The 10,547-nt window shown below is 57.6% G+C and overlaps 1 protein-coding gene across 1 annotated transcript in view; it reads left to right on the plus strand.

Annotated features, from left to right (window-relative positions):
• The window catches only part of RORC (RAR related orphan receptor C), a 66,996-nt gene that overhangs the window by 45,065 nt on the left and 11,384 nt on the right, over nucleotides 1-10,547 (plus strand). The window contains exon 3 of the mRNA XM_026656245.2: nucleotides 10,023-10,108. Coding sequence (XP_026512030.1) covers nucleotides 10,023-10,108 — 86 coding nt within the window. The remainder of the gene's footprint in view (nucleotides 1-10,022; nucleotides 10,109-10,547) is intronic.

Consider the following 10,547-nt stretch of genomic DNA (forward strand, 5'->3'; position numbering starts at 1 on the left):
AAAAAGCGGTGCCCCCAATTTTTTTTTTACAGCGTTCCTCCCTGAGCGCGCGGTCGCCGCTCCACTTCTCCCGCCTCCCAGGCTTGCAGCGCCAATCAGCTGTTTGGCGCCGCAAGCTTGGGAGGGGAGGAGAATTAGAGCGGGGGTGGCGTGCTCGGGGAGGAGGCGGAGCAGAGGTGAGCTGGGGTGGGGAGCTGCCGCACGGCACCCCGGGGGGGGGAAGCTGCCATGGGGGGGGCGCCTCGGGGCAGGGGGGGGGGGCGGGGGGCTGCCGGAGGGCTGGGGGGGGGGGGCGCAAGATGGAAGTTTCGCCTAGGGCGCGAAACTTCACCGGCCCTGCGCCAGGGGCTGCTTTCTATCAACAAACCAGTAGGGATGCCCCTGTCTGTGAAGAGCCTGCAACTCAGCTTGGCAAGGAAGCCAGCTCCTGTTGGTGCCAAGTGAGGGGAGGGTAACCCTCCTCCACCCCGCCCTGCCCCTGGTTTTCCTCCGGGGCTGCTGAGTTGCTCAGTTCTGTTTTACGAGTCTGCCTTGGCCCTGGTGCTGTAACATTTTGTTAGGATACATCAGTCACCTGGTATTAACTGAGCCTCGTGTAACACCCCCCACCCCACGCCCAAGCTCCCCTGGCAGCCAGACACCCTCCCTGCAACCATGGCTCAGGCTGCGCCACTGAAGGTTATCGTCCCCCCCGTTTCAGATGGGGGAAACCGAGGCACACGCCGCCACAGTGACTCGTGCGAAATAACACGGCAAAGTCAGCGGCAGCGCTAGGGAGGGGACCCAGGAGTCCTGACTCCCGTATCCACGAGACCTCTCTACCAGCGCTGGCAGTAGAACCCAGGACTCCTGACTCCCAGCCCCCTGCTCTAGTCACGAGATTCCGTTCCCAGACCTGTGGAAGGAACCCAGGAGTCCTGGCCCTGCCCCCTTCTGACAGATTCTGCTCGGGTGCCAAGGTCGACATTTCCACCCCTCAAGTGAGGCTCCCGCGTTTCATAACGAGCCACCTCTGTGCAAGGGGCCTGATTGGCAAAGGCATTGAGCTGTGTGGTTTGTGGCTCCTCAGCAAAGCAGGTCATGTTGGACGCCAAAATCTGAGGTCTAGGAGTTTAATTTTGGCCTTCGAGTGTGAAGGTAAATCTTAGTTTTCAGCAATGAAAGCAATCGACACCAACATTAAATCCACAGGGCTGGTTAATAGAGCAGCCGGCTGGAAGTCAGGACTCCTGGGCTCTCTTCCCTGCTCTGGGAGGGGAGTAGGGTCTAGTGACTAGAGGAAGGGCAGGGGGCTGGGAGTCAGGACTCCTGGGTTCTCTTCCCAGCTCTGGGAGGGGAGCGGTGCCTAGTGGTTAGAGCAGGAGGGGGCAGGGCCTCCGGACTCACGGGTTCTATATCCAAATGTGTGACCTTGGGCAAGTCTCTTCCATGCTCTGTGCCTCAGTTTCCCCATCTGAGGCATTCCCTCCTTATGCAAAATGCAGTGAGATCCAAGGGCCAGGTGGCTAGGATTATTTTGCTGGCCATGGCTTTGCTGGTAGGTCACGAAAACCCCGTAGGTTCTGCCCGAGACCTGAACCACGGCCCGGAGCAGTGGGGAAGGGAAACACACCGAGCTTCAAAGCAACCTGTGATCTGATCAGCCCCTCCCCATGGTGGCTGCTGCACGGATGTTTTTCTGTTTTCTATTAATATGTAAATATGCTGATCTTTCCTGGAACTTAGGGCGGGGATCACCGCTAAACAGCCCTGTGCGCCCCACAGCTCGAACTGCAACCCCCACGGCCACATGATTTTGAAAAGTGGGGCAGGGGGAGTGCATGCTGGGGGGGGGGGTTAAACCACCAGTTAAAGTATGGATCCGCCAGGTTCTTGTGCGGTTGATCTAAAAGGCTCAGCTGCTGACTGGGAGCGGGGCAAGGAAACCAGTGACTGCTCAGCATTATACTGGCCAGGAGTGTCCTTCAGCTGGGGATCTCAAAGCACTTTGTAACCCTTACGTGAGTCTCACGAGCCCCATTTTACAGGTGGGGAAGCTGCAGCACAGGGAAGCGGGGAGCGGCTTGCCCAGTAATTTAGCAGGCACTGCAGCCCAGGTGTCCTGACTCCCTCCCACCCCTGCTCTAGCTGCTCAACCCCCAGAGCTGAGAAAAGCACCCAGGCATCCTGATTACCGGTCTCCTGATCTAGACCCCACTGCCCCCCAGAGCTGGGAGACGAACCCTGGAGTCCCCTGCTCTAACCACTAGTTCCCCCGCTCCCCAATTAGTGTGAACACCTGCATAGGCTCTGAGAGTTTTGCAAGGGATCCTCAGAGTTTAGTCTGTGTATTGTAATAGCACCCAGGGGCTCCAGCGTGAGACTGGGGCCCCTCGGGGGCCGGGGCTGCCCTCACGCGTGCCGTCACTCTCCAAGCCGTGGAGCAGAGGCGACTGGGTGCTGAAAGGGCCGTGACCACCTGAGTAGCTTATAAGAGGGGAGGAAGAATAGAGAGAAGTCCCTCCACCTGGGCCCATCCCCATAGCATCTGGGCTTGGGCTCCCTCCCCTCTCGCGTGTAAACACGGCACATTGCACAACACCGCGGGACAGCAGGCTATTGGCTTGCGCAGACAGGGAGCTGAGCCGCAGAGAAGGTCGCCCAGGGAGCGTGTGGTCAAGGTAGGCCCACGCCTGGCCTAGTTGCCTAACCACTGGGCCATCCTTCTTCTCCTGCGGGCTGGGGCGGCGGGGGTTGGGCCATTGCTGGCCCCGCTACCTCTGTGCCTCTCCAGTGCGCCCGCTCTGCAGGGCATACGCCCCTCAGCTCCGTAGCAGCGCTGAGTGTGCCCGGCTTTCCCTTCTCCCAGGCCAGGTCCTGGCAGGCCCCGGCTCGGCGCAGGCCCCTCAGACGGACGAAGCCGGCGTAAGGAGCAAGCGTGCACGGGGCGGCTCGGCCTGGCTTTAAGTAGGCCGTGCCGTCCCCCATGGGCCAGCAAAGCCTGGGGGGGCAGGAGCGGGTTAAATAGCAACATGGCAGATGGGGGGACGTGGGCCCAGATTCTCAACGGTCTGTGGGCTCCTCACTTCCACTGGCAGGAGCCTGCATCCCTTTGAGGACGTGGGCCTTGGAGACTCGGCTAGCCAGCCACACTAAAGCTGGGAGCCCCAGTTGGGACTGATGTCTACATGGGAGCCGCCGGTCCGTGCACGGTACGTGGTCCCCTTGGGGGGGGTGTCTGGCTCTTTAGCTGGAGCTGCCATGATTCTTGCCTTTAGTTTTGGAGGTCCCTGGAGGTGACAGGGGGCAGCCGCCACCTATCACCCACACACGTGCTGGGTTAATTAACGCGCTGATTTCGTCCGATGGGTGGCTTGAGCCTGCTCCTAATTGACGCAACGTAGGCTGGTTTAAACGGGACCGAGAGCAGCCCCTCCCGGCCTGTTGCACTGGTTTAGCTGAGTGCGTTGAACGCCACGCTCCGCATTAAACCGCTGTCGCCCGTGTGTCTGGACAAGGCCGCGGAGGGGAGAATTCCACTTCCCTGCTCCGGTACTCGCATCTCATGACTTAGCATGTTTTCCCACGTGACCCCCATTTCAGTAAGTTCCATGTGCCCTACCCCCCCCCCCCCCCCCGCGGGCGCGTGGAACTTCCCGTGACGCCACGGGAAGCGTGACACGGACCCGCCTGCTGACGCCCCTCGGTGGTTAAAGTCAGGAACGTTGGCCGGGGCTGGTTCCCGGCCAGGTTACGCTGCACTTTTTTGGTATCAAAGGATTTTTTTGGGGGGGAGGGAGGGTTGTTGCTTCCTCCCCTCCGAAGTCTTGGCTTCATCCTCTTACTCAGCCACCCGCGGGCATCACACGTCGATTATGGGGTTGCTGTGGGGGAATTCGCCTGAGACCTCGCTGACCTTTCTCAGGTTGAATTTACTGGCATGAGCCATCACCTGAAAATGAGAGTTACTGGCAGCTTGCTCTCTGGCTTTTGAGTTTTTTGACTAATTCAGGCACTGGGTTCCTGTTTCTGAGTCAAACCCCAAGCCCATTCCCACCGATTTGATTTGCTATAGATAGATTGAAAAGACAAAAAAAAAAAAATTACAATCATTCTGTTGTGAGGTTAGGGGCGAATCAATTGAAGCTTGTGGTTTTTTCTTCTCGTTGGGTCTGAGTAGTGGGTGGTTGCAGAGAGGAAATGGAATGCGTAGGATAGAGGATGATTATCAGACAAACTTACTAGCCCCCGTGTTGTTTAAGGAAATACAGGAATGTATCCGCACGCAAAAGCCAGCCCTGGCTGCGTTAGGGCAACCTGAAAGAATTCCCTTCCTGACCCCAGGCTTAGCTGATGCCCTGACGCAGGAGAGTCGACATCCCTTCCAGCGCTTACTATTGCAACTCTGGCTATTCTCGTTAGCCCCATAAGAGTCCAGCCCCTTCTGGTACGCTGCGGAGCTCTTGGCTTCGGGGAGATCTTGTCTCGGCGAGTTCCACAGGCTAATTCTGTGCTGGGGGAAGAAGTGGGCCGAGGGGGGTTGAGAGTGTGCAGGTGTGTGGGCACCAATTGTACATGCGCAGTGTGTGATGTAAGCACAAAGCAGCAGTACGAGGACCAAAGGAACCCCTGGTGTAACGGCACAGCAGTCTCTGGGTTTGGGCTAGTTCTCTGCTCCTTTTTAATGATCTGCAGAGTCCTGTTGTTTTCTCTGGGGTGCCGTGGATCGTCTGAGTGTACTTGGGCCTGGTGAATGACACCCGCAGCTTGTCCACAGCAGGGTGAAGGTCAGACACACGGTACCCCCTGCCCACCTGGCGAGGGGAAGTCAGTCTCCATTATGACTCCACCCATGGGAGTTAGGCACCTAAATCCCTTCAAGGATCAGGGCCTTAGTGTCTTGGGTCAGGGCCAACTGCAAATGTGCTCAAACATGCTCCTTTTTGCGTCCGTCTCCTCGCAGCCGCAGTCTGGCTCGCTCCTTGCTAATTTAGTTAATAAATCCATCCCGAAAGGGATAACCTATGAATACTGCTGTCTGTCTAATGAGCCGCGGCCCAGCAGGGGACGTGGCTTATAGAACGGCGACGGGGTGGGGGCTGCAGGGTGCAAAAGGCTTCTGGGTGCCTCCGAGTCACAAGTGGCTGAACGTGGTCACAAAGGTCTGTGCAGCTGCGGTTGCAGCGGGCTAGGAGCTCTGGTGTTGCTGCTTGCGCCAGGCCGAGGGGAAGGGCTTGAGGTTCAGCCCATCTCGCCACAGCCACGCCAGGGCATCTCAGCGCTCCGTCCCGCCTGCTCTCCCAGCTCCCCACCGCAGCAGATTAGACCATGGACCCACCTTGCCCTGACCCCCTTGGGACGTTGCACTCAATATGGTTTTATGGAAGTATGCTGATGAGTGTGAATATAATGTAACTAAAATATGCTTCATGCAAAAGGTCTCTTGTAAGGTATCCTTACAACGCTTATAATCTACTGAGTGTGATCATCCTATTTGTATAAATGTACCACTCTTGTAGCTGAAACTAGAAATAGGAAATACAACTCTGAGGGCCTATTGTAGTTATGCAAAGTGTGGGCCATTAATGGTGGTTTGGAATCTTAATGGCTCCCATCAACCAGGACAATTGACTGTTGATGGCTCTGTTTGCAGGCAGGCCTTCTTGTGAGTCAGGTTGGGAGGAATGAAGGCTTGGGATCTTACAGTGACGTGATCATGTCACCTGAACTGGAATCCATCTTTAACCTGGTGTTTTTCCATTGAGATGGAGGGGTGGGAACCCAGAGGGATAAAGGATTCCTGCCTTATGCAAAAGATATATAAGTGGGTGAAACAGAACAAAGGAGGCGGCCATCATGAGAAATCCCCTAGCTACCACCTGAGCTGGAACAAGGCTGTACCAGGGGAAAGGATTGTGCCCAGATTAGGAAGGCGTCCAGTCTGTGAAAGAATCATAGAATCATAGAATATCTGGGTGGGAAGGGATATGGAGGTCATCTAGTCCAACCCCCTGCTCAAAGCAGAAACATCTCTGAGGGTGAGATTTTATCTGTATTCAGTTTTATTACTGTTCTAGGCTTAGACTTGCGTGTTTTATTTTATTTTGCTTGGTAGTTCATTTTGTTCTGTCTGTCACTACTTGGAACCACTTAAATCCTACTTTCTGTATTTAATAAAATCACTTATTAATTAACCCAGAGTATGTAGTAATACCGGGGAGGGGGGGCAAACAGCTGTGCATATCTCTCTATCAGTGTTATAGAGGGCAAACAATTTATGAGTTTACCCTGTATAAGCTTTATTTGGGGTTTGGACCCCATTGGGAGTTGGGCATCTGAGTGTTAAAGACAGGAACACTTCTGTTAGCTGCTTTCAGTTAAGTCTGCAGCTTTGGGGCATGTGGTTCAGACCCTGGGTCTGTGTTGGAGCAGACAGGCGTGTCTGGCTCAGCAAGACAGGGTGCTGGAGTCCCAAGCTGGCAGGGAAAGCAGGGGCAGAAGTAGTCTTGGGACATCAGTTGGCAGCCCCCAGGGGGTTTCTGTGATCCAACCCGTCACACCCCTTTCCCCGGCTGAATCACACCTCGAAAGGCTGAGGGGAGCGTACTAGACAGGGCCGATCAAACATTGTGACCCATCTAAGCCAGGATTTGGCCCAACGTGCAGCCCCACCGATTCCATCTAGTCCCATGTCCTGCTTTGGCTGGAGGCTAGGAGAGAAGCAACTCCCTTCCTGACCCCTGCCCGTATAATAGCCCTGGAGCCTGCGATTTGCTAGCCCCTTTGCCTTAGCCTCACGGGGCCTTTAAAGCCCTGTATCAGCGTGTTTGTGCCAATGGAAAATTGTGGTGCTTCCCCCGCCCCTTGGCCCCATTAGCTCGCTCCTGCCGGGGGGTGATGGAGAGTTGTTTACTGGTACCTGCCTGCGAGCAGCAGGTAGGGGTTTTCACCTGTTGGTGTGTGGTGAGCAGTGGAGGGGAGGCTGTGAGATTTCTCTGCCCTGGAGAAGTTTCTGCCTTCCTGCGCGGTGGGAGGTGCGTCCCAGTTGTGGGTTAGCGTCAGGCGATCTGCTGCCTGCTGAGGTTTCAAAGACGATGGGGGGACGAGTTCTCGGTCCTTATTTAGGGCGCCGATCGCCTGGGTTCATTACACAGCGGGGGAGGGGGGAGGGGGACATCGATAAGGGAAGCTCTAGAGAGGAAGAACAAACCAAATGGGCGCCTGGCGTATCGCAGAGCAAACCAGCGCAGGAACTGGGCCGGTGCCAGGCGGCTGCGTGCGGGGGGCGGGGAGGAGACGCTCGGGAAAGCAGCCGTTGGGCCTGGAAGGTGCGGGATGTGGTTACGCGCGCCCCTTCACAAGGGGCTTTCATCTGAGGGACTCAGAGCTCTTTGATGCTCACAGCTCCCCGTGGCCAGAGGCCCAGGGGGTTCAGGAAGATGCTTCTCATCCCTGTTGGATCAGCCCCTCCCAGAGCTCGGCATGGATCCCAGGAGTCCTGATGCCCCGTCGCCCCGCTCTAACCACTAGATCCCACTCCCCACCCAGAGCTGAGGATAGAACCCAGGAGTCCTGGCTCCCAGCCCCCCTACTCTAACCACTAGATCCCACTCCCCTCTCAGAGATGGGGATAGAATCCAGGACCCAGATTCCCAGTCTTCTGCCTCATATACCCTCTCTCCCCCTTTCCAGCTTAATTTTTGGCATCACATTCCCACCACAAAGCAGCAGGGAACTCAGCGTGTCAGTCCCCACAAACCCTTTGCTGTCAGCAGAGCCCCCAACCCATGGGCCTCGACCCTCGGATACAAGCAGACTTGGTGCCAAAGACTCTAAGCCCCAGTGACAGTGGTCGGACCCTGGGTGTGTACGCACGAGCAGGACATGATTCCCCGGTTTGCTCCGGGCTGTTTATTCATAGTCCCGACCCTCCTTTAAAATTGTGCGCCAGCCCCCAGCCCCTAGCAGTGACAGGCCTGGGGTTTTTGCAGGAGTTATTTCAGTGGTAGATTTTCTTGCCCTTCTGGGAAAAAGTTTACCCTGCACCGGATTCCATGAACGGCAGTCGGGGGCCTGACACATGCACAGCCATAGCCCCGCCCCTCCTTGGGCCAGCAGGAGGTTGGAAGCCCCGGGAACGAGGCTGTTCACACCTCTCAGAGCTGTTGGTGTAGGCTGTCTGCAGATTCAGGCAGGCATTGGTTACACTCGGGGCCCGTCTTCAAGCTTTTCTGTGCGTCCTTGGGGAGTAACTTTTCTTTTTTAAATGAAAGCTGAATTTCGGCGCTCGTCCCCTAACTCCAGCAACTGGGGCATTAGGACAGACAACGGTGTCAATGCCTTGATCCCCACAATACACCCCTGCTTATTACTGCAAGCTCCTAGGTGTCTCAATGTCTTCTGAGACGATTTGTCTCTGTCCCAGTGGCTACAGCTGGGTGCGCCGGGGAGGCTGGGAGCCAGGACTCCTGGGTTCTGTTCCCAGCACTCAGAGGGGAGTGCCAGGGCTGCCAATCCAGCTCCCTAAGGAAAACCCCCTGGCGAGCAGAGTGCCCGGGCAGCAGCTGCCTGCGAAGGGGTTAAGGGGGCCCCCGCGGGCCTGGCTGGCCGATTATGAGATGATCTCCAGGTTATGTAACCGGCCATCATGTGACGATAATCTCCGGGGGGTGGGCAGGGCGCTTATCAGTGCGGAGGAGCTTTGCTCCGGCTGGATAAATAACCCCTGGAAAGAGGAGCTGCTGGGCTGCACGATGGGGCACGGCTTAGGCCCAGGGGGCAGCCCTGGCACAGGGGAGCATGCCCACAGGGTGACCCCCTGGGCTGGAGCAAAGGGGCGATTGCCAGCTCTTCCCAGCACCTCAGGACACACTGCTGCCCTCCCGGATGGGCCCCCAGCCCCACAGCCCTCCCTGCCCTTCAGGAAGCTGGTGCCCCGGCCCATCCAGAGCTCTAGCTGCGTCTTGTTCTCTCCACAGTCCCGCCGAAGGGTGGGGATGGGGACCCTAGTTAGGTGGCTCTTGGGTGAGTGTCTGGGGTCGCTTTCCTGCCCTGGCTCCCTCTTGTGACCCGCCCCTTCTCCCCGGCTTTCCCCACCCTGCGCCCTTGGCTAGATCAGCCAGCCCCAGCCCTTCACCACGGCCCGGCTCGGAGAAGGCTTCGTCGTGCAGAGAGGAGTGCCACGGAGCCATGCTGCCTCGTGGTTAGAGCAGTGGGCTGGGTGTTGGGACTCCTGGGTTCTGTGCTCTGCCTTCGGAGGGAGAGTGGGATGGGGGGTGTGGGGTGTTAGGATATCAGGATCCCGGCAGGTTTCTGTTGCTGACGCTCAGCGGGCTGGGAGCCAGGACTCCTGGGTTCCATTCCCAGCTCTGCCCCTGCCTCGCTCTGTTCTTGAGCAAGTTCTTGCTGCTCCCTGTGCCTCCGTTTCCCCATTTGTGAAATCGACCCCTCCCCCTCCCTCCCGAGGCCACTGGGAGTGTGGCTGGGCTCTGCCCCTCTTTCCCTGCTGAGTTTGGCAGCTGGCTGGAAGGCAGAGGCGGGATTAGCAGAGGTACGCTGTCTGAGTGACAGCCCCCGCAGCCAGTTGCTGGCCTGCGAATTGGTATCCAGCCGGGCAAGCGCCCCTGCGCCCTGGCCAGTGCCTGGAATCCGGGCCTGGGAGGAAATGTGAGACGAGGGTGCCCCAGTGTGGGCAAACTCTGCGTAACACGCAGCACTTTCCTGGGGAGTTGGCAAGATAAATTCTTCTTCTCTGTTGGCACCAGCTCCCAGCCAACCTAGTTTATTCACATAAAGGCTCTACCCGCTATCCTGATTGACCCCAGCTCTGCTCTCTCTTAAATGGGGTCACCCCCCGGGGTTCATTGAGGTGGTATGTGTAATAGAACCCAGGAGTCCTGGCTCCCAGCACCCCCACCCCGCTCGCTCTAAGAGGCATTAGACGACAGTGCCAAAGAGCCAAGCAAGCAAGGGCATGCAGGGAGCAGCGCGCTCCAGCCAGTGCTCATGATCTCTCTCTCTCTCTCTCTCTCTCTCCGTCCTAGCACAAATAGAAGTGATCCCGTGTAAGATCTGCGGGGACAAATCGTCAGGGATTCACTATGGGGTCATCACCTGTGAAGGCTGCAAGGTGAACAACACCCCAAATCCCCACTCCCACTCCACCGTCCTGCCCCCGCTTGCCTGATCTCTGCCACCAGGGGGCGCCCCGGGTGTGGGATTCCGTTCCAATTCCCTTAGCGCTCCCAAATACACAGAGCCCTGGAACAGCGCCTCCCCTCCCGCCAAGGGGGCCGTGGGCCAGCGCTGGAGCAGATGCTGCCCAGGGTCTGCCAGCGGGGCTGTGGGACCATTGGAGTCCTGGCCCTGCTTAGCACCCGCCCAGCAGCTAAGCAAGCATGCCCTGGCCCCTGGGCCCTTACCACCACACCGGAGCAGAGATCGGCCCATCATGGCTTGTTCAGCCCTGGGACCAGTCAGCACCAGCCACTGTGTTGATTATATGCCGCAGATGCTCCTCCCCCGGGCGTTGGCACCCCCAGTTGGCTTCACACACAAGCCGCTGAGCC

Source organism: Terrapene carolina, unplaced genomic scaffold (assembly GCF_002925995.2).
Source record: "Terrapene carolina triunguis isolate 2854851 unplaced genomic scaffold, T_m_triunguis-2.0 Scaffold227, whole genome shotgun sequence".
NCBI lineage: Eukaryota > Metazoa > Chordata > Testudines > Emydidae > Terrapene > Terrapene triunguis.